The 24,059-nt window shown below is 38.0% G+C and overlaps 2 protein-coding genes and 2 long non-coding RNA genes across 6 annotated transcripts in view; 2 read left to right on the forward strand and 2 right to left on the reverse strand.

Moving 5' to 3' along the window:
- The first annotated feature begins 4,589 nt into the window (after positions 1-4,589).
- Positions 4,590-7,546, forward strand: LOC120495227 (beta-1,3-galactosyltransferase 2). The gene is made up of 2 exons (XM_039694672.2): positions 4,590-4,673; positions 6,213-7,546. The coding sequence occupies exons 1-2, from the start codon at positions 4,648-4,650 to the stop codon at positions 7,297-7,299; spliced, it is 1,113 nt and encodes a 370-aa protein (XP_039550606.2). The 5' UTR covers positions 4,590-4,647; the 3' UTR covers positions 7,300-7,546.
- The window catches only part of LOC148995820 (uncharacterized), an 88,074-nt gene continuing 70,628 nt past the window's right edge, over positions 6,614-24,059 (reverse strand). Inside the window, exon 3 of the long non-coding RNA XR_016145521.1 lies at positions 6,614-6,708. This is a non-coding gene — a long non-coding RNA (uncharacterized LOC148995820). The remainder of the gene's footprint in view (positions 6,709-24,059) is intronic.
- On the reverse strand, positions 10,585-14,424 carry LOC148995821 (uncharacterized). Its single transcript, XR_016168837.1, has 3 exons — positions 13,872-14,424; positions 11,257-11,539; positions 10,585-11,030 (listed from the first exon to the last, which is right to left on the reverse strand). It is a non-coding gene; the product is annotated as an uncharacterized LOC148995821 (long non-coding RNA).
- LOC120490605 (G2/M phase-specific E3 ubiquitin-protein ligase) lies at positions 19,800-23,990 on the forward strand. Of its 3 annotated transcripts, XM_039687905.2 has the most exons (14): positions 19,800-20,055; positions 20,271-20,400; positions 20,474-20,598; positions 20,895-21,204; positions 21,311-21,396; positions 21,486-21,559; positions 21,637-21,670; positions 21,797-21,858; positions 21,951-22,037; positions 22,476-22,786; positions 22,866-23,044; positions 23,192-23,364; positions 23,440-23,654; positions 23,755-23,990. In XM_039687905.2, exons 2-14 carry the CDS (start codon positions 20,277-20,279, stop codon positions 23,988-23,990), a joined length of 2,016 nt encoding a protein of 671 aa, XP_039543839.1. In that variant the 5' UTR covers positions 19,800-20,055; positions 20,271-20,276. The 3 variants fall into 3 exon arrangements, with proteins under 3 accessions (XP_039543839.1, XP_088973099.1, XP_039543841.1); XM_089116973.1 differs by having other exon boundaries at positions 19,800-20,400; positions 20,477-20,598; XM_039687907.2 differs by lacking the exons at positions 19,800-20,055; positions 20,474-20,598 and having other exon boundaries at positions 20,290-20,400.

Below are 24,059 nucleotides of genomic sequence, written 5' to 3' on the forward strand. Positions count from 1 at the left end.
ATCAAGATGAATGGTTAATTCAAATTTTATCTCTTATAGATACAAAATACAATGAAACAACCCATTAAAAGAATATTGTACTGGGTTACAATGTTTTGGGTTCATAGTTGAAAAAGCATTTGAGTTTTATGCAGATTTAATTTATAGCTGGAATATGAACCAAATTATTTAAAAAGAGATAATAATTTGGGCAAACTTGCATTAGGACAGCTAAATGTCACGAGTATGTCGTCTGCATATGCACATATCTTATATCGTCTGTCTACTATTAATACCAGTGTTATATCCTTGTCTTCTCTGATTGCCTGCACCATGAAGAGGGCTAAAAAGAGTGGGAATGAGGGGGCATCTCTGTCGACATCCCCTTTCAAGAAATTGTTTTGGATAGTCCCATTTATTTAGAAGTTATTTAGAAGATCTAATTTCCTAGTCATCAAAACCAAAGCTTGAGCATTGGTGTTATTGTTTCCCTGAGGGTTTTATACCATTCTAATGGGTACCACTGAAAATAGTCCTCGTCGGCTTTGTTTCGCCCAATTCGACATGTTGTTGAATCGGCGTCGGGGAAAGAGAGAACTCTGATTGGCTGTTCAGCTTAGTGAAAGAGTCAGTGCACGAGAATTAAAGCAAAACAGCAATCAAAGAAGTCAAAACAGTAAAAATAGAAGGCTGTTCTTGTGTTACGTCATCTTACCTGAGTGTTCCTTGGCGAATATTTCAATATCAACATGTGCATAGTGGAATAAAGAAAGCATTCAGCAGGATTGATATTCAAAATGGTAAGCATTCGCTGCTTTGTTTACTGGCAGCCCATTCTCACCCCCAAGGCGTCACTTAACTGACGCCTTGGGAAGCATTTGGACATGCTTCAATATCTGACGCTTTATGCCTAGTTCACACTACATGATTTTAAAATGTCGGGCTGAACTGTGCAGTTTACACTACATGACTTGCTCTCAGTAAAATCATGAGTGTTCAAGTTGTTTAGCTGTTCACACCACACAACACAACGTGATTGATCCACAACAGGAGGTAACTCACTACACGAGTTAACAACGCACTACGTAGAGATACAACCACGATCGGATGATAAGAGCATATAATTTGTGACTCAATGAGAGCTGTTTCAGTACTATAATACGGTCTAAATCCTGAAAATAATCAAACAAATAACGAGTTGACAACAACACGATTCTATCTGGTCTAGAAACCATGTTTTGTAACGAAAAACCACGCAATAAAACGAACCAGAAATGACGCGAAACTGCAGAGAAGAACACAACACGCGAATATGGACGTCAGACAGAAACTAGTGCTGCACACTGTTTGCTCGACGATATGCTCTGAGAAAAAAAAATGCAAAGAAAAAGTAAGATTTACCTGGTGTCCTCAACCCATGCGTTGCTATGATTGGCTGTACTCATGACATCACTGAGATTGAGTCGCGCGACTGCGCGAGATATCTAGCATGCTAGATATTTTTCTGAGCTCGGTGACCTGTCTGCGAGCTGTCTGCGAGCTGTCTTTGATGCGTTGTTGGATCTTTCACACTAACTGATTGGCGAGCGTTAATCGTCCGCTAATCGCCCGCGATTTGCACGCGATAACACCCTGACTTGTCGGCGACTCAACGATTTGCAAATCGGGCTTAAATCGGGCTTAAAATCACGTAGTGTGAACTAGGCTTAAGGCGCCCTTTAGCGTCAGTTAGATGACGCCCTAGGATCGCGTGTACCCTACCCCCACCCCAGACCTAAACCTAACCGCGTCCTCTAACTGACGCTTTCCTTTAGCGTCAGTTAGATGACGCCGTAGGATCGCGTCATGTAAGTGACGCTAATGGCTCTTTCAGACTGCACGATTTTCAAAGTAGTCAGGTCGCTGCTCTTTTCACACTGCATGACTATCTTGGCCAGCATTCAGTCGCTGCTGTGTTCACACTGGACGATGGATCGGCGACAGAAGGTTTCACACTGCATGACTTTAGAAAAATCGCCGACAGACTCTGTCTAGCACGCTGCACGCAAACTACATTTCACAACAAACACGCGTGAGATATGAAAAGGAAACAACGCGCGACACCACACGTGCAAGACCGGAGTTCTCACGTGAGATTTTTTTTTTCGACCCGGTTGTGGTACAGCTGGTGAAACAGACACGAGTGCTCCTGCCAAATTTCTACTAATTTTTCTTCCATTTATTGTGTCCAAATAGACCGAGAAGAAGCTTTTTTTGTTGAAACAATGCCATATCATGTTGATATGTGATCTATAACTCCTCCCCGAACTCCCTGCTGCTCTGTATCTTGCTCTCTCACTGGCTGCCGGTGATCGCCGATGTAGTTTTCAGTCAAAACACTTTTTGAATCGCCGACAGGTCCAGATATTTAGCATGCCAAATATCTCACGGGCGTCGGCGACTCGTCGGTGATTCTCTCAGTTCGCGTCTTTGTTCATTCACACTGCGTGATTGTCACTCGCGTGAACGAGCGCCGATTTGCCTGTGATTTCGGGCATTTGTCGGCGATTTCTCAAAACCTGTCGGCGAGCCAAAATCGTGGCTAAAATCATGCAGTCTGAACTCGGCATAAAGGGCGCCTAAAACGTCAAATATTGAAGCATGGTCAAAGGTGACGCCTTGGGGTGAGAATGCGTTGTTACTGCAGCCGGCAGCGTCGTTTTCCTTTTTGAATGACAAATATATAGAGTGACATATCCGCAGAAATAGACAGTTGGCTCATTAAACACAGGCGCAGAACGCACATTCTAGCTGACAATCGCCTGTAGTTCTCTCGGTGTGTTCATGTGCAGCTTTTTACCCCAACAAAAGCGGACGAGGCAACAACACAGTCGGCTTTCATCAGTGCTTGTCGGCGTCGGCTTGGTGTGTTCTGGGCTTTAAAGACTTTTTACATAATTTACCTCAAAACTCACTTTCATGTTTAAAAGCCTTCTGTTTGTGATCCGATGTAGATTCTGATCACCGTATAAGGTAGAAATATTACCGACGCAAAAGACACTAACCATTACCATAGTAAACATTAAATGAACGCTTGAAGAAAACAGACAAATCATAATGGCTATCACAATGATGTTTTTATTTTATCTGTCAGTAGCCTATGTCTATACCGGACTACCATAAAATAAAGCTTTTTTTTTTTTTTTTGGAAGCTTCCTTTATTTCTCATACTGAACATATCTAGCATACTGGGAGAAAGTGCTAAAACACTTCAGGTTGTATTTTTGGTGACATTTTTGTAGAAATGATCATTCTTTCTAAATGTGATATGTCCTGTAACTACCAAATAATCAGAAACAATAAAGTGAGAAAGTGTGTCCTCTTTCTTTTGTCAAATAGACGATAAACCACTTTATTTCTGTGTGACTAAATTGCAATTTTGACACAAATTAATTCATTATGATCAGTGTATCACTTTTTATTGTAAACCTGGTAAACAACATTGATTCTTGGGTTTTAAATATTTACGGTAAACAAAAAAAAAAAAAAAAAGCCAGCAAACGGTCGCTTTTATTAAGTTTGTATTGTGATCATGCTGTTTCCAGTAATTTATTTTTTTATTTATTATATTTATTTACTTAACCAGACAACCGATGCTGTGTACATAGGGCATATAGCGTAAAGCTAGTTTGCGGGCCGCGTCCCTGATGAGTTTTCTGATAAAACTTTCATTTATTTGTGACAAGATGGGTTAGTGTGACGTTGTTCCAGAGAGGCATGTTACAGGTATGTTTTAGTGAAGCGCAACAGAGCCTCTGGCCCGACACTGGGAACGCAGCAGATTTTGGGCCCGGGGCTTTTAGCCCTGCACGGCCTGTTTAAATCTCTGGCCCAACAGTGGAAACGCAGCTAATGGTGTCTAAATGGTATATTAGAACCTCTTTAAAGGGTACCGGCCTTTGTAGACTACATTTTTTCTGAGAGTGTATGGTGTCACAGTTTAATGATGATCAAAAATACAGGACAGCAGAACAGGCCAGTAGCACCACGAGATCCAGGGGGTGGAGTCGGATCCAGATCTGAGTGGTGGAGTTGGGTAGGTTTAGGGGTGGGTTTAGGGATCAGGGGGTGGAGCCGGGTGGGTTTAGCAATACGTAAGGTGGGAGGAGTTGGATCTGGATCCGACTCCTCCCCATGGATTTCATGTTCTGTAGTGATAACCATCTCGAACAGGCAGCAACACACATTATTTACAACGGAGATAAGACAAAGACTGACTTAACAAACGGAACAAGCGAATATGACAATGATTGACGAAACACAGGTGATAGTTAACAATGATTGACTAAACACAGCTGATACAGTGATTCACTAAACACAGGTGATACAGTGCAGGTGCCGTGACGTGGTGACAGGCAGACAAGTCCAAATGAAAAGAAACTAAACCGAACACCACTGTGACAGTAGGATGGTTAAAACTACAGTGTTTAATGCGTTTAATTTATGAACATACCTGTGCTAATATCTCTACAGTGAGTGACAGCTCAAAGAGGTCAGCTGTGGGTTTGTTCAGGTGCAAGAGAAAAAAACTGCTTCCTCACCCCACCCCTGTTAACTGGTTACTCAGTCTAAGAGACTATTCAGGAAGGAATACGTTAAGTAGTAGAGATACTTGTTGAACACACTAGAATGGCTATTAAAAACATTTGGCACAGGTAAGCTAACCCATCCTTATATCATTCGTTTTATTTTTTAGATATCTTATAATGTTATTTGTGTTGTTTACATACAACTTCTTATAAACTATGACAGTGTAAAGTTTATTTCCAACCTGCTTCAACACACCTGCCTGTGTATTTTCAAGCGATCCTGGAGAGCTTTATTATCTTCTTCAGGCGATTAGGTTGAAGATCTCTCAGCTACAGTAACTTATTATGGAGTAGTTGATGTTATTTGAATACAATGGTCAAAATCAGATTAGATCATTTGACTGCAGCTGAGATAAACGTTGAATAGAGTGCCGAAGTGATGACGTCACTTTGTAGGACAACTCGGAAGCTAGCGGCGCATGGGTTCCCTCGATCTAAAAACTATGCATTTTCCCCATAGACCTTTGTAAAATCGCAAAAAATAAGATTTGTGTTTATACACGTTTTGTGTAAGGGTCACAACCCTTTGTTACACCCCTACAACCAATCAGAGCAATGCAGTAAGTCAACTACTTTGCATATCACAGTTGTCAACTACAGAACTTATTTATTTTAGAAGTAAAATAACGAGTATTGCTTTTTTCACTTGATCCTCCATGAGTGTGACCAAAGGAGAAACCACAACACTTAACCACAAGTTACACTTAAACAAGTTACACTTAAACCACAAGTTACACTTTTGCCGAATCATGTAGGAAGGACGGCAAAAATATTTTTACGATCAACAAATGCCTTGATTGCAGTTTTCGGTTCGTCTATTAAAATTAATGCGCAGTCGTTTTATTTTACAACAGACGTGACAGAGGAATCTATAGTACATCTCAATTCTCCAGCTGCAGTCATCTCTGAGGGAAAACAGTTAAGCGCTCTTTGATAACGTGATGATTACGTCCCTGCAGATCATCTGTCCATCATCTTATAAAGCCCGCCCTGGCAATTTGATTGGCCCGACCATTTTTTGACTGATCATAATTACTCCTCAATGGATCGAGTCCAGACCGAACTTCCCGACCAAAAAATGTTGTTCAGGCTGGCATCCAGGCTAACTATTTCCTAATGTGATGGACAAATAGCTTACATCATATTCTTCGGAATCACGGACAAAAAAAGTCATACAGGAACATTTCTTCTGCAATTTACGAAGAAATGACTCTTATGAGATAGTGCCTTTAATAAATTGTTCGGAATAGTTTCACACGTTGAACTTCTGCGTTTTCTCGCCCCTCCAGGCCATGATTTGGAAATCCTATGCTATTTGAATCCAACTGAAGAATCATTCAATTAACCAATTCTCTGAATCAGTCAAAGAATGCAACTTACTGCAAGCTATCTTTAAGTAAAGTCCGTGTCAACATTTCTGACAAAAGCTGTGAACTTAAAGTTCATGAAACTTAAATCAGTATCATAACTGATGTAACATGTAAATATAGTTAAAGATTTGCAACAGTTATTTTTGTGATAAATCATTAAATTTTAATAAAATATTCTGTTGTTTCACTGTGAGACTAATTTTGACCTGTTTCTCTTTTGTTTTTCTCTATGCAGTTTGGCTCAGGATAGATGTCCATGTATTCATCAATTTAAAACGGCATTTTTTCTGCTGCTTACATTGACATTCTTATTGCTTGCCGTTGCTTACGCCTCTGATTTCACTTTGGACACAATTACGTTCCCTAAAACATGGTTTACTAAAATCATGAATCAGACTCACTATAAGGTAAATGACAGCATTTGGGCCGATCATAATCAAAAAGATACATTAGCGCATTTGCCCAATCAGCAAATACAACAAAGAGGTTCAACAATTAGTTATCATATAGCTCATCCAAGCAACTATCATTACATTCTGGATGAACCTGATAAATGTCAGCAGAGTCCGTTCCTGGTCTTGATGGTCCCTGTGGCGCCCCATCAGGTAGAAGCTCGAAACGCCATCCGGAGCACGTGGGGGAATGAGAGCACAGTCCAAGGAAACGCAGTGATGACTCTCTTCTTGGTGGGTTTGACTGGAGGATCCGACTCTGAAAAAGCTCAACAGCAGCTGGAGGAAGAGAGCCGACAACACAGAGACTTACTGCAGAGCAACTTTGTGGACTCGTACTTCAACCTGACCATAAAGACGATGGTGATCATGGACTGGTTGGCCACTCGTTGCCCTCAAGCCAGTTTCAGTATGAAGGTCGATTCGGACATGTACTTAAACCTGGAAAACCTGGTTACTCTTCTATTGGCACCCAACACACCCAGACAGAACTACATCACTGGAATGGTAATGTGGAACCGGCCTGTCATTAGAGACACAAACTCAAAATGGTACGTGTCAGAGGAGTCGTACCCCGAACCAATTTACCCCACTTACCTGCTGGGAATGGGATATGTTTTCTCCAATGACCTGCCAGAAAAAATAGTTGAGGCTTCCAAGGAAATAAAGCCCTTCAACATAGAAGACGCATATGTGGGGGCTTGTGTGAAACATTTGGGTTTTGCACCCTCATCCCCCCCTGACCCTTCACAGTTCAGAGCCTATCTGGGACAATATAAACGAGAGGATTTTCTCAGGGTCATTACAACAATCCTGGGATCCCCACAGCAGCTAATAGACATCTGGAAGGACCTAAAGAGACCCACATAAAAGTATCTTAAACTTTCATAAAAGTATAATTTGGGATACATGAAAGTATTTCAAAAGTCCCTGTCTGGGATGGAAGCACAAACAAACAAAATGAGAATCACAGATTTCTGATTACAAAGACATGAAACATGGTGGATGTTTATTTAAGAACTTTTTTTTACGCTCGAGATCGTTTGAGGATATGTTATACACAAATAATATGTTCTTGAAGAGGAACTTACGGTCTTGATAACTTCTGTTATTGGGGAAGTGGGTTTTAAAGGGGGGGGGGGGGGGGGGGGGTTAAAATGGGGGAAGAAGTAAGTATCTTATTGGTCAGTTTGCACGTCTCTCGTTTGGGTTAAAGACAGATGGTCAGGGAAAGGATAAAACAAGACTGTAACTGTTGCTCTGTCTCTTTTATTCTCTGGGTCCCTTTCTTGGGTCTCTCTCTCTACAATTAATAGTATAAGTTATCACTATCTCATACATCTATTTTGTAACTATTTTAAGTGTAAACACATTTTGTCATTAAATCTTTTCGATTACAAAGGATGTGTTAACTAGTTTTGATTTGGTATTGACTTTGAATTGCTACATATTGCAATACAATAGTAATCAATTCATTCATTACTATAGGAGAGGAAGATTTTTTTAAACTAGTTAAATCGACAACAGTTATATAAGACCCTATACCAACTAAGCTAATGAAAGAGATGCTTCCAGAGGTCAAAGATCCTCTTTTTAATATCATTAATTCATCTTTGTCATTAGGATACTAACCAAAAAGTTAAGCAGGCTATGATTAAACACTTGTTAAAAAAAAAAAAACACAACTTGATCCTACAGAATTAGTCAATTACTGGCCGACCTCGAATCTACATTTTATGTCAAAGATACTAGAAAAGGAGGTATCTTCACGACTGTGTTCCTTTTTAGGAAGAAATTATATCTGGGAGGATTTTCAGTCAGGATTTAGGCCGTACCATAGTACTGAGACACAAATGAGTCACAAATGATTTGCTCTTATCATCTGATCATGGTTATACTGTAGGTAGTAGAATGTCGAAAGTGACTATCAAAGTAAAGTGTAACCTATTGTTGAGTATTAAGTGTCCCGGATTTAGCAAGCCAGAAGCCACAGTGGGTGACAGAAACTCCATCAGGTGACAGAATGAAGAGGAATAAACCTTGGGATAAGCCAGGCTCAGTCACTTCTGGCCAACGAACGAACGAACAGTGTATGATTATGATTCAGGCTGCATTACAGGTCAGAAGTCAGATTGGATCAGAACATTTCACTCAGTTCCCAAAAATCGGATTAATCACGTCGGTATGGAGACAGGTTTTTTGAGGATTTGTGCCACAGGTTGTCGTGTCGATGAGACTTTCACAGGGGAGAGTCTAGTTGACACATTCTCTGTTGACCCTTCAGAGCTGCGTTGTGGTCGTGTCAAGGCGCAGGTCCTTCGTCTGATCTGGATACGGCCCGGATCCGGCTGACTACGTCATGCGTTGTGGTCGTGTCCAGGCGCAGGTCCTCCATCTGATCTGGTTCCGGCTGACTACATTATGCGTTGTGGTCGTGTCTAGGCGCAGGTCCTCCGTCTGATCTGGATACGGCCTGGATCCGGCTGACTACATCATGCGTTGTGATCATGTCTAGGCGCAGGTCCTCCGTCAGATCTGGATACGGCCCGGATCCGGCTGACTACATCATGTGTTGTGGCTGTGTCTAACATCCATCAAGTGTTATTCTAGGTTTCTACGTGCTTAGGTTTTTGGGTAACACTTTACAATACGGGTGCACTAATGTGCATTAATTCATGCTTAACTAAATGCACAGATAATCATGACTTAATGTATAACTCATGAAGAACTAAACCATTAATTGATGATTACTTAATTAGTCAAAGCTATGCACTTCAACTTCCAGTTGTCTGCTTTAATTAATCATTAGCTAATGATTTGCAAAGGTATCATTATGTTATGACTTTACTTGTTGGGGCACATCATTATTATCTAGTCATTTAGTAATTGTAGTAATTTGCACATGAATTTGCACCAACAATGAAGTAATTAATCATGTATTAATGCATATTAGTGTACCTGTCATATTATCTTGAAGTTGAAATAAAAGGCTTTGGCTCATTCTGGTAATTAACATATTAATTAATACTATTAGTTTAAAAATGAATTATTATGGAATTAATCCACAATTACATATTTAATTAATAACAATTCATGTATGAACTAATACATTAACCTCACAGGCTCTTAATTAGTTCCTAATGTGGTAATCATTAATGCATAGCTTAAATAATCATTAGTTTCACATTAATTCAGTATTATCTGTGCATTAGTTAAGCATGAATGAATGCTTATTAGTACACACGTATTTTAAAGTGTTACTGGTTTTTGTCCATTCAGTTAATATTGTGATTGGTAAGTTTCGTTGGGGTGCAAAGAAATATAGAGCAAAGTATCATCAGTAAAAACAGTAAAAACTAACTCCATGCTTCCGGCGTCATCCTGGTTCCAGAATCTCTGTGACCAACGAAAGTTTGCGATTCTCGCACATTTTGTTTATCAAGAGAATCTTCACAAACGAACACAACTTTCGTGAACTTTAAAGCCTAAACACAATCGACAGAAATAAAAAGCTTAAAAACATATCTTTTTACTCCATCCCTGTCTCAATAGACTGCCTCAAGATAATGCCTTTTCTAAAAAGACATAGCTCCATCAAGTGGTCACAAACAAGAACAAAACAACATGAAATGGGGCCTCCTGTGAAACGATTTTTTCCTCGTGGTTTATAAATGATTTAAAAAGGAATTTGTCCTGCACACTCAGTTAGTGAAAATCTACATGACAAATGTTGGTATTTACAAGGAGGCGACTTCCGTTGGATAGAGGTTTACTTTTTGTACAGAAAATATCTTCATGGTTCATTTTTAGACATACATGTTTAAATGCTGCCCCCTGCTGGTGACATTATGAGTTAGGCCTATTGAAAGTCAGATCATTGAATCCCCAAAGCTGTTTATAGGCAGTTTAAATGATTTTTTCTAATTAATTAAATTAATGGGCCATAGATAGAGCACTGATTATGTGAAGCTTTTTATTATTTTAACAGAAACATTTTCATACATGACAAGTTGCACTCTTAAGAAAAATGGTTGTAAACAGTACCAAATTAATTTTTTTTTCGGCTTATAACAATAGCAGAACCCTTTTTGGTGCCAAATAGAACCATTTTTATGAGGTTCCATAAAGAACCACACTTTAAAAAGTGACCTAAGGTTGTGATAACTAACCTTTTCAATGATATTTATTTTCATTAATATGAGTATATTAGCATCTTCATAATATTAATATTACTTTTATTCTTTATACATTATTTATTAATATTGTTTTTTTAGCCATCTATCTGCCATGGTCTCATATCTTGTTGCCTCTATTTGGGTTTTACGTTTAAAAAAAACAGCAGGTTGTGTCAATTTGGTACTTATATTTTTTATTGACATGGCAGATTGTAGCAAAAAGGACAGTGCTCTTACAACAGAGGTTAGCAAGAACAATTGACATTGAACACAATGTAATGAAGACCAAGTTCCAGTGAAATATCTACACAATCCCCTATGTTGTCTTTACGTCCTTCATTTAATTATTCAATTCTTATTATTATGCGTGTATTCTGAGTGGCAGTTTCTCTCTACAGATAATGAGGTTATGATATGTGACGGCATCTGAAATACACAACAGAGTTAAGAGTTGCATTGTGTGTCTTCCAGTTGATTAAAAACAATTAGTAATATATATATATATATATATATATATATATATACACACATACATACACACACACACACACACACATACTGTATGTATAAACATGAAATGTGATCAAAGGGTAACCAGCAGCACAACTGAAGAGAACTAAACTGATCTTAGACCTGAAGATGAAATATTTACCCAGAGGCCTTTTCACTCTCCACAACTGACAAGCAGCAGGAGGGGCTAGAGATTTCCATAAAGCCTGTGGGTTCCCATGGCAAGCGATGAGGACGTGTACATTGGGGCTGTGGGAACGAAGGTAACCCTGAGGTCGCAGGCTGAGGGGTGGGAGGGGGGCCGTACTCCTGGCAGTGTCATCATCATCAGCTGTGTGCTCATGGACAGTGCGTACAGTCCTTTAGCAGGATCACACACACATGCAATGCTGTATTGATAATCATCCACGCCACTCTCACAAGCCCTGAAGGAGTGTGAACAAACACAGCTGTTCTCTGATGCCTCAGTAAAGTCCTGCTGCTGCTGCTACACACATCGGCTTCAAATCTTTATACTGGAAACTGAAATCAGTACTGCAGTACACAAAGTCTTCAATATAAAATATAGACTATTATGTCAATAGCAAACTACAAAAGATACAAAATTGCAAAGCTAATAAAATTATTATTAAACATTATTAGGCAGGTCAATATCTTTATCATATCTTTTCTCCAGGCACAAATTTAAATTCCAAACAAAGTCGATTGAATTACTATGATTGCATATAATCATTTATAAGTGAGGCGGCTCATTAAAGGTTCTCAGATATGAACGTTTGTGAAAGTTCACGACTGTGCTCCTGATACGAGATATCATTCTGTTGGATCGGGTGTTAAAACAGGAATGGGGGAAACTCTCCAGAGATGTTACTAGCTGTGTTTAGATGCGTGGGAAAGTGTGTATGTGTTTGTGAAGATAACGCACCGAGTAGTTTGTGAGAAGCATGCGAGTGTGATAAAATAAGAGAGAGAGAGAGAGTATGTGAATGTGTTAGATCCGTTTGCTGTTTTAGCCAGGTGGTTCTATCATTACACATGCTCTTCTATTAATACAGCAGAGGGAAGACGCGGTCAGACATCCATGTATTAAACTGAACGCAGACAGACGGGTAAACAGAGAGAGTGAGATGGGTTCAAAAACAGAAAAATTGAGTGAAAATGAGTACAAGAACAGGAATGTGAGACATTTGAGCTATTTTAAAGATACCAACAATATTCAAAACAAAGTAAACAAACCATCCAGCAGCCGAGTTGGATGAATGCAATTTTTAGTTAATTTATGCATACACTGATTTTTTTTGTAATTTTGGTAACACTTTACAATAAGGTTCATTAGTTAACATTAGTAAACTACATTAGTTAACATGTATAATATGTGAACAATACTTCTTCAGCATTTATTAATAATCTTAGTTAATATTAATTCCAACATTTACTAATACGTTATTAAAATCAAAGGTTGTATTTGTTAACATTAGTTAATGGACTGTGAACTAACATGAACGCACAATGAACAGCTGTATTTGTATTAACTAACATTAACAAAGATTAATAAACACTAACTAATGCATTGCTCATCGTTAGTTCATGTTAGTTAATGCATTTACTAATGTTAACTAATGAACCTTATTGTAAAGTGTTACCGTAATTTTTGTAAAAAAAAAAAAAACAACTACTTTTGGAAGAAGGATTGATTATGTATTTGAATTTGTGTTCATTTTTAACTGAAAAAGTTACAAAGTGTACCTTTAAATTGAATTACAATAATTACCTCCCACAACGTAGTTCTTTTTAACTGAAAATGAACTGATTTAGCATCTGACATATGATGAACAATGTTGCTGCATTATGCTTTATGAAAAAAAGTGTGTATTATGACAAAATAACGTGCCTTTTTTTACAATGTACAGAATCGAAGTCTGTGATACTGAAAATCACTCTCATAGAAACTCTCTCTCTCTCTCTCTCTCTCTCTCTCTCTCTCTCTCTCTCTCTCTCTCTCTCTCTGTGTGTGTGTGGTTTACTGTATGTATAAGGACAAAATGTCCCTACAAAAGAGCAATATCCAAAATCCTTTTCAATGTAGGGGAATTTGTTGGTTATAAACCGCTAATAAAATCAAACTAAATGATGTGTTTTGAAAATGTAAAAATGCTGAAGGTTTTCTGTGATGGTTAGGTTTTGGTTAAGGAGAATATGCAGTTTGTACATTATAAAAATCCGTATGGCTATGGAAAGTTCCATAGAAAACCCAATGATTGTGTGTGTATGTGTGTGTGTGTACTGCAGCATTTTGGCTGTTTGTTTGTCTTTCTCTTCTATCTGATAAATAAAGTAAACGTAAAGGAGAAGAACGTGGAAAGGAAGCTGTGGGGTGCTGAAGAAAATTGTGGGAAAGGAATGAAAGGCAATAACGAGAATTAAAATAGAAAAGGTACAAATTAATTTATTTTTAAAAAGATTGAATGAATAAGGAATAAAACAGCGAGAGGGGAAGCGTGTGAGCTGACTAGTTGGTTTCTAACAAGCGGAATTTGGCCAAGGACCAGACGCTGTTTAACAGGCTCCCCTGAGGAATATGAACCAACACACACACACAATGCTGCAGGCCAGATTCCATTCAGCAATTTCACTTCTTCCATGAGGAAAGGCAACGTACAACCAAACAAAAGCTGGTGGTGTGAAAAGACTTTAAGAGCAACTTACACTGTATCCAGCTTTACACATTGCTAACTAGCATTAGCGATGTTTACTTACCACAGTGGCTATACGAAAAACGAGACAACACCACATTTGTCTTGTTGGTCTTAATATCTGAACTAGTTTCAAATCATGGACTGGCACTTTGTAAATGTTGAAGATATGACTCAAAATGTTAGCTTCAGTTCTGCTGCATCTGAGAGGGGAAATGGGATGAGTCAGGTTTGGAAGAAAGGAGAGGAGGAGAGAGAGCGAGGGATTACACAGGGTAAAGTCATTTCCGTACACTGAGAGGTCTGCTGAGGTCAACGAATTCAACACTGTTCCTGAACGTTTAATACCACAGTCAACCTAAAGAGAGAAAGTGGGAGACACATTGCGCCTAAAAACAGTTTGAGACATTTCATGAAGTCACACAAACACACACACTTACATTTCTTAATATAGCTGACGCTTTTATCCAAAGCTACAATTGCTATTATGTCAGAGGTCGCACACCTCTGGAGCAACTAGCTATGGTATACGATGTTAAAAATCGGTCGAGACGGTAGGGAAGTTTTAAAAAACTCATCCCGCCCCTCCACACACACCCCCCTCCCCTCTGTGCTACCTGATCCGTGACGTATGTCACGTTTGAGTTCACGTCAACGCAAGATTAGCAACACATGAAATGTTCTAAACTCCCCACCACCATTATAATACTATTAGTATTGCTAAGGTTTTCAGTAATTGTTATTGCAGCACGCAGCGCATCTTGTTCAAATTCCGATCGGCTCGAACAGAAACCTTGAACAAGAAATATAATTACTTTGAACCGCGATCGGCGATGCTAAACGGCTAACATGAACAATGCCGACCGGCAGCATGAGCAAGTTGTCAAACTGATAAAAAGCCACGTAACACGTCACACCATAAAAGAATAAATAAATGTTTACCTGCTCAACAAAAAGTCATCCGTGTCAGCGTCGTTTTCAGCCCCAGATCTCCCTGAAGCTTTCTCCAATGGTCAATGAAGGACGCTATATTTATATCCTACTTAGAGTCCGGCGTTCTTCACATTTCTTTTTAATCTCTGATCTTTCCTCCACAGACTTTCTCTTGCGTCCAAACTTTACAGTAGAGGCAAGCAGGGGCCGCTTGCTGTTGTCGTTTATATTTTTATCCATTGCTTTATCCATTGCTGATCTGACGCTACTAGCAAGCATAGACAGTCTGTCAGCTGTTTGCTCACGCACGGAGGGGGGCGGGTGCGGTTGGATTGGAGACGCGAGCGCCAGGCGGAGTTTCAAGTGGAGCTGGTGATTGGATGAGAGCAGTTGACCAATATAAGCTGTGCGGCCGCACAGCTTACATTGGTCAACTTTTCTGCGGCTGTACAGCCAATAGAGTGAATGGATTTTTTTCGTTCTTTTTTCTATTCATATTGTTAGGATTGTACTATATAACCATAACCAGTATCTAAACGAGTATATTAATAATGAACAAACTTTGAAATCGTATACCCTAGCTTTAAGTGTCTTGCTCAGGGACACATTGGTGTTTCAGAGTGGATTCGAACCTGTGTCTCTCACACCAAAGGCATGTGTCTTATCCACTGTGCCATCACCACCTCTTCACCATGTTATTTTGGACTTTATTCATCAAAACTATCCTGAAAAAAATGTTTCATGTTTTTCACAAAAATATTAAGCAGCAACTGTTTAAAACATTGATTATATTAATAAAAATAAAAATAATACACGTTTCTAGAGCAGAAAATGGTCATATCAGACTGATTTCTGAAGGATCACAATCTTTGATCACAAGAATAAATTACATTTTAAAATATATTCAAACACAAAACAGTTATTTTCAATTGTAATAATATTTTAAAATATTACTATTTTTGCTGTATTTTTTTATCAAATAAATGCAGCTTTGGTAAAAAAAATTAAATAAGAGACTTCTTTAAAAAAAAAAAACTGCAAAAAACTTTTACTGGAAACCTATTTATTTGGCCTTTTCGGAATAATTTCAATCATATTAAGGGTTTGATGACCTGATCTTTGTTCTTTGGTTGGTTGTATAATTGCTAGTTGCAGTACAAGGGCTGTAATACTTCTCAGTAATGCAATCCATTCCCACTCTGCCACAGCTAACTAAACTCAAAATAACAGGCTATGGGGTTTGGATATCTTGGAGTGTGCGAGTGCTCCACGTTTGCATGTGAGCAGGTTCATGACGCACGCATAAACTGTGAGGAAAATTTATAATCACTGCATCCTTTTCCCAAAGGGTAGTTCAAAAGTTCACCACACGTATTCACTAAGCAGCAGATCCGCTTTTAACACATAACAATACACTCATACTCAGGCTAATCTTGCTCTAGGAATAAGAGCCGAGTTTCATGTCGAAATGTCATCTCAGGTCTCTGCTACGCTATCTCACGACCAAATCTTGCCACGCTATCTCACTACCAATTCGTACGAATTCGTACGAGTGATTCAAAAGTGGCTAATTCGTACTAATTCATACGACCTCACTCGTAGGAATTTGTACGATTTGTCTAAACCCACGTGACTGTTATGTTTAGGGGCGGGGTCAGGGGTAGGTCATTCGTATGAATTCATACGAATTGGCTAATTCGTAAAATACGATTTAGCAAAATCGTACTAATTCGTACGAGTGAGGTCGTACGAATTGTTACGAATTAGCCACCTCGTAAACTTCGTACGATGAATTCGCTCAGGTACAAACAGAGCGGCGTCGAGCTAGCCGACTCTCAGGGCTAAAGCTAAAAATCCCCGCTAAGAATAGCCTAAAAACTCACAAATCCAAACTGTGCACATCACTCACCAAGTTTTAGTGCTCAGTTTAGCCGACTTAAAATCAACGCTGAATCAACATGCACCAATGCTAATTTTTTCTAAATGTCATAATCATTTGTTAACAAACAAGTATTCATTATTTTCAATGAGCTCACTGTTTCTGCATTTAATTATTATTGTTTAAATTAATACCTTTTTGCAAACTGTGATTTCTGAAATAGCCTACATAACTTAGTTACCTCTGATAACAGATCACTCCAAATTGTCACATGAACTCATGCATATTCTGTAAAGCTGCTTTGAAATTATGTGTGACAAGTTCAAGTCCTGGGTGAGCATTTGGCATTGCGCAACTAAATAGTGTGTCGGTGCTACTTTAGGTGAATGTCGGAAGTGTAATGTGACACCATTGATGATTTCACAAGACAGCAGCTCTAAATAGCCTAGCTGTTTCCACCTTAAAACTGCATGTGCATCTAAATGTCAGATATTTGAACTTAAAGTAGCCTAATCCTCCAAGTATAAAGGCCAAGAATTATAACAATAAAGACATGCCTTAAATTCAACTTTACGCACGATAACGTCCTGTCATCTGCCGCTTAAAAGGAATACTGCACCAAAGATTAAAATTCAGTGATGAATCCTAAAACAAGCTATTAGCATAACAATACCACGAAATGGATGGAATAAATAATGAACAGCCAGTTGACTCACTGTTATTGTTGATGAATAACAATGTTCTCAATTTGAACAGACAACGTATCAAAAAAGCAGCAGGGAAGACATTAAAGAACTAGCTTGTCAAATCCAGTTGAGCACAATGTGTAAACTATAGCCAGAAACACTGAGACGTTATAGCGTGCAATTATTTTATTGCAGTGCTTAGTTTTATCAAAAGGTAAACTCATGTTTTGAAAGCAGTTCTGCTTATGCTCTACACTCACACCCATATCTTTCTCCCTCTCCTTATCTTCCTCACTGTGTGAACTGATGCTGCCATCACCAACACATCCTCATTAGCATCAGCCACGGGAGCTGATGAAGGCCCTGCTGCCGACAACATATCTTTATCATTGAAGGGCCTGTTTCTTTTTTTCACACAATTTCTCAGCACCTCCCTTGTGTTTCTTCCCTATCTCTGACTATTTTGACAGATCATATTGCACACCAAAAGTTGTGATTGGACCAGCCCAGTGTCAATCAAGAAACGAACCAATGGGCCGCTGATCTACGTGTTTCTTGAGCCGGTCTGTCAGAAAAACAAACAAACAAACAAACGCATTATGCCTGCACAAAGACCCCAGCACTGTCAATAAAGCAAAACAAAATGAATAGGTCACCGATGTACATGTTGTATGAGCCATTGAAAAAAAAAATGGCATGATCCTCTTGCATGATCCTCTTGTTCATTAACATTGTCAGGGTCTGAATCTGGCTTGAACTCTTCCTTCCTTGAGTTGTTTCAAACCTGTATGAAGTACCAACATCCAAGACAAAGGAAGACATTTTGAAGAATGTCGGTAGCCAGACAGTGAATGAACCCCATTGAATTCCGTAGTAGGAAAAAAAAAAATATTATGGAAGTCAATGGGGTCCGTTCACTGTTTGGTTAGACATTTTTTTTAAATATCTTCTTTTGTGTTCAGCAGAAAAAAGAAATTCATACAGGTTTGAAATCGCTTGAGGGTGAGTAAATGATGACAGAATTTACATTTGTAAGTGAACTATTCCTTTAAGCAAACTGAATCTAAGAAGCGAGAAAAAAAACTTTACCATGGTAAGAATCATGTCTACTACAAGTATTGTAACTGCTGTAAAATCATAATTAGATTATTACAAGCTTTACTATTAATAACTGCACTAAAGGTGTAGCATTTAGTAGCCTACCAGAGGTCACTCTTCCCCAGGAAGGACTCATGGGCGTTTCCATTACAGATTTGCACAAAACTTATGCAATGTTTTCCAAATGGCGATAAAAACTATTGCGAAATGACAGTGTTTGTTATGCGACGTCTTCTCTAAGTCATTCCAAAAATTATGACAATGGACTTAGGTTAATAACCTATTTCACAGCCATGCACCGCACTACACATTATTATTATTAATGTAAGGAGACGTGGTGTGTTATCCAAGCATTAATAGCCGGGAAAGACACTGAGTTCCTGGGTGTTTCTCCCTTATTTCTGCTTCCGATGTCTTGATGGCATTTCTTTGAGGTTCAGAGAGGCTATTCCTTATTGTTTTTCTTTTTTTAATAAATAACTCAATCTCGTATTATGTCCAAACGGTCGTTGCAAAACGAAAAATGAATGGTTGTTGTATTTTTAAAACGCAAAGTTGAGCACCAACATTTTAACGAATTTTAACAAAATTTTAACGAATTTACGACTTTTAGGCCCCTTCAAAACAATATTCACAAATTAATATGGGAAAAAAATGTAGATTTTACTGGTTTTCTAAGGCCAAATTAGAACCTGGATGATATTTTTTCCCGCAGTGCTGTAGGTGAGTTATTATAAATGCGTCTAAAAAATAACAAGCTAAAAACATAATCTCCGGATGCACCTTTAGAGAGAACTGCACCTTTCGGATTACATAATCAGAAGGTATTATTTTACGATTCGAATTTGTTCTTTTTAAAGTGGACATTCAAAGCTTTAGTAAAGGCTTTTGTTTCAGTTCTCGCGCTCCAGTTCACGAAGATCATAAAGCGCGCCTGATTCTTTTATTTTATTTTACAATAGCACAACGTTTTCTTGTTATTGTGACATAATGCAAATAAAAGTAGTTGCGAATAATATATTATTATTTTCTGTATAACCAGAAATGATAGAGTATTTTAAGTTGAAATGAAAGTGTTCGGCACACACTCTTGGATAATAGTCAAAATCGAGTGTTTATTTGAGATAATCTTATAGCCCTGATTATTATTATTATTATTGTCCAACCTAGGTATGAATGAGATGTGACTAATTGCTTTGTTCCTTTTTTGGATAAAAGCGTCTTCTATGTAGCCTAACAAATGTTTTAATCTTCTAAGGGTGACTGTAAAATGCGCAAAATCCGTTTCCATTGCAGTTGCGAAAAAATCCTTTTTCGAATTGCCTGAAAAACCTCCTCATGCGATCGTAAAAACTTTTTTGCTAAACTGACGTGTTTCCATGGCATATAATACGGTGGCCCAGTAGTGCACAACACAACGAAATTCAAAAAGCAAACATAAGTTCACAACACAACGGAAACAAGCCACAACACAACGAAATATCCACAACACAACGAAATAGCCACAACACAACGGAAATGCTCCCGACCACTAGGGGGCAGGGGGTCTCTGTAAATGGTTAATTGCTCTCAATCGCCCATCTGTCTTTGGTTATCTTTGGCGGACTGGATGCTTTTCACTCGCACAGACACACGACAAGAAGAATGTGAATGTAAGTAAAAGCAAGTAAATATTAAAATATATAATATTTACTTTTAGCGTTGTTAAACACAATATTTGTAGAAGATATATAATTACTGTGTACTTGCGAAAAAAGTATAGTCACTATGATTTTGAGTCAACATTTTATTTCAAAAGATTATTTTAGTCTGAATGCCCTAACAGACTGCTTCTTCCCTAAACTAAAGTTAGTAATTCTTTTTGCAGATCACAATGTATTGTCCGTTTTGTGGCGCTACACTGGAAAACTGTCCTGCGTTTTGCAGTGCATGTGGTAAAAACATAACATTTCTGAAAAATAAAGTTCCTGGTGAAAATGAGGCAAGCACGAGTGCAGGTAGGCAACAATATCTGCTTGGTGTACTGTCGAGTGAAATTTGAGAGATTTTTATATGACAATGTGTTTGAAGCAGGGAAATCAGACAGAAGCACAGTGGATTCCTTCATGAAGTTCAGGGCTTTGAAGGAGAAGGAGAGGAAAACCTTCTTTACTAAGAAAAGTCAGGAATCTAAGAAGGATAAAAAAACAGTGAAGGTATCTTTATATGCCACAATAGGGATCAAGACTATTTCAACTCCCATTTCATAATTACTTTAAAGGATATAGAATCATGATGCATGTTTCCTATGGATTTCAGCCCAGTTGTGGAATTGAGAAAAGATGTCAACTATTTTCAAAAACATGATTATCTTTTAATCTATCAGTTTTATGTTCCATGACAAAATAGTTTTATAAATATTTTATAAAATTGTCACATGCCCCAAGTTAAAGCTAATTTTAAATTTCAGTTTGTGACACTTAACATTTTTATTTATTCTTTTTATGTGTAGATTTATGTTGGAGTTATGTGGAGACATGGTGGTGTTTTAAAGCCTATCAGAGGGAAGACCCTGCCTCTTGATGTTCAACCTATTTGGTCATCTGAGCAACTTTTAATTGCTGCTGAAAAGAAAGTAAGAGATTTTAATCAGGATATGGAAGAGGGCCCCTATGTATTGCTGTACCCAGATGGTTCAGAGGTGAAGAACATTCCAGGAACAAACACCCCTTTCAAACTACACCTGTACAAAGAGGCAATTGGAAAGGCTTATCAAAGAATAACTCTGTTTATATGCACATTTCAAGACTTCTTAGCTAATGGTAAGCATATTTAATTTAATGAAAATCTTACAAAGACATATACAACACTATTTACACTAATGGGTTTAAATCAAAGTGAATTTATTACTTTCATTGTTGTTTGAAGACTGCTCTGGGGATTCTTCTAGTGAAGACAGTGAAGTGCAAGTAAAGTCTACCTCTCACAGTCCACATTATGAGAGTGACACTTTGGTGGGTGCATTTAACTGCATGTCTCCTTAAATAAATATAACATTTAATTGTAACTCTTTGTAACAAGTGGCTTGTTTGTTTCTTTACAGATATGGGATTTTCCAGATGAAGCAAGCACACCAAATGCAGGAAGCACATCAAATGCAGGAAGCAATTCAAACAGGTATTAGCATAGTTAACAGGACATTTAGTGGTTAGGAGTGGAGTTGTTCAAATTAATTCACAGTAGTTGTTTTTCAGACCCCCTGATCTCTCTCTGCCTTTTTTGGACCAAGTAAGTTCATAATTGTTCATACCTTGCAAAGTTACTTTGTTACAACGAATGAAAAAATTTATTCGGTCTTTATAATGGTAAGTTATAATGTTATTTTAATAATTGTTACATTTCTGACAAATCTAGGAAGCAGGAAAAAATGGAACAAATATCAAAGAACACCCACATGGCCAACAAAAGTGCTACAGGTAAGCCACTTGTATTATCTCAAAAAGAGTTTAAAAAAATAAATGATTTGCTTTACAAATGTAAATTCTTGTTAATCTGTCTTTTTTTACAGCAATTACACACGTCTCTATGCCCCAATAATAATCGACAGTGACTCGGAAGCATCTGATGAGAGCAGACAAGATGTTCAAGAAGAAAGGTACTTAAAGGGTTAGTTCACCCAAAACTGAAAATTCTGTCAGTATTTACTCACCCTCATGTTGTTCCAACATGTGTTTTTTGGGTTCTGCTGAACACAAAGGAAGATATTTGGAAGAATGTTTTAATCAAACAGATCTCATTCTTCATTGACTACCAGTATGTATTTTTCCTACTGTGGAAGTCAATGGGGATTGAGATCTGTTTGATTAAAACATTCTTCCAAATATCTTCCTTTGTGTTCAGCAGAACAAATAAACACAGAGGTTTGGAACAACATGAGGGTGAGTAAATACTGACAGAATTTTCAGTTTTGGGTGAACTAACCCTTTAATTTATGAAGTATTCCATCTCAATGTCATGTTCCTAAATGTATTGACTAATTGTTTTATTTTATTATCATTTTACTTAACTTTATCAAAAACTCTATTTATTACAGAACGGATGTATTAACTTCTGCAGACATTGTGTCAGATCTCGCATTGAAGATAATAAAAACATGTTGCAGCAGATTCAACATAAATAGAGCCAATGTTTGGGATGGAGCTGTTCGTGGATTCAGACGTGCATCATACAACCCATTACACGACATGCTTGTTAAATTCACGGATGACGAAGGCACAACTGAAGATGCAGTGGACACAGGTGGTCCCAAACGTGAGTTTCTAACCCTCCTAATGGACTGTTTAAGGACACGAAGAATCTTTGATGGTCCAGAAAATAGGAGATTTCTCACCTTTAACAGTGCAGGTAAATTGTTTACTAATTTCATCTGCCCTATTCATAATTGTCTTGTTTTATACTAACTGGACAAAACAATTTACTATAGCTGCCAGAGAAGATGAATACTTCCTTGCGGGGCAGATGATTGCGGTTTCTATTGTTCACGGTGGTCCAGGTCCTCGCTTCCTCTCAGATATGCTATACGATCACCTCACTGGAAGGACGGCCATTAATGGAACAGTTGAAGATATAACAGATGAGATCATGAAGGCAGCTTTAGTTGAGGTGGATTCAATTTTTAAGCTCATTTTAAGATTTTTGTGTCCGTAATAATGGTTTATGGATTAACAGTTACAATTTTGTTCTGGTATTTGCTGTAAGAAAAATGTATTCGAATTCAATTGCTCCTTTTTAATTTATCCTATTTACCAGATATCTAGTGCAGCATCATTGGATGAATTACACATGCTCGTGGATAAGTATTCCAGCTTGCTGCAGACTGCTGGATGTTTTCATAACCCACAAAGTGTAGAAGGCAAAGAAAACATTGTGAAGGATTTCATACAGTGGTACATAATTTACAGAAACCAATACTCAATACAAAAGTAAGTTGGTTCCTAATTTGAGAGCATATTATCATTTATATCATCATTATTATCAGTACTTTGTTTTGCTTCCAGATTTAGCGACGGTCTTTCCACCCTGGATGTCATCCATGCCCTGGAACAACACCCAAGTGTATTCAGACCCTACATGTGCTACAGTGTTGAGAAACTAACACCTGAATCACTGGAGGCTGTCTTCAAGGCTCAGCTCAGTGAAGTTGGTTGCACCAGACGACAAGAAGAAACAAGGATTTTAGGATACTGGAGAGACTATCTGCTTGACACTGGAGGTAAAGGATATATAAACACATTTTATTGTTGTTTTGTACGTATTTCATCATTCCATTGTGGAGTTTTTATTTTCTTTTACTTTTTTTTTTTTTTTTTCAGAACAAGAAACTGCAATCTCCCTCCAGGACATCCTGATGTTTGCTACAGGACTGGATTCACTGCCTCCTTCAACAATTCAGCCTCAGCCCCTACTGACTTTTGAGAGCACTTCTAAATTTCCCATTGCCAGCACATGTGCCAATACAATCAAATTGCCAATGTCTAAAAGCTATGAAGACTTCAAAAATGCAATGGACTTTGGTATCCAAAACTCACCTGGTTTTGGATTGCAGTAGAGTAGAACAATGTAAAATGTTAAAGGGATAGTTCACAAAAAAAAAAAAAAAATTCTGTCAGTAATTACT

The sequence above is a fragment of the Pimephales promelas genome, chromosome 2 (assembly GCF_988280905.1).
Source record: "Pimephales promelas chromosome 2, fPimPro1.hap1.1, whole genome shotgun sequence".
Classification (NCBI taxonomy): domain Eukaryota; kingdom Metazoa; phylum Chordata; class Actinopteri; order Cypriniformes; family Leuciscidae; genus Pimephales; species Pimephales promelas.

Excerpts from the sequence above, each read along its gene's own strand:
- LOC120495227 (XM_039694672.2), top strand. The coding sequence starts at position 4,648 with ATGGCTATTAAAAACATTTGGCACAG. Across the intron at positions 4,674-6,212 it reads ATTAAAAACATTTGGCACAG|TTTGGCTCAGGATAGATGTC; the intron begins GTAAGCTAACCC and ends TTCTCTATGCAG.
- LOC120490605 (XM_039687905.2), top strand. The coding sequence starts at position 20,277 with ATGTATTGTCCGTTTTGTGGCGCTACACTGGAAAACTGTCCTGCGTTT. Across the intron at positions 20,599-20,894 it reads AGGATAAAAAAACAGTGAAG|ATTTATGTTGGAGTTATGTG; the intron begins GTATCTTTATAT and ends TTTTATGTGTAG. Across the intron at positions 21,205-21,310 it reads TCAAGACTTCTTAGCTAATG|ACTGCTCTGGGGATTCTTCT; the intron begins GTAAGCATATTT and ends TGTTGTTTGAAG.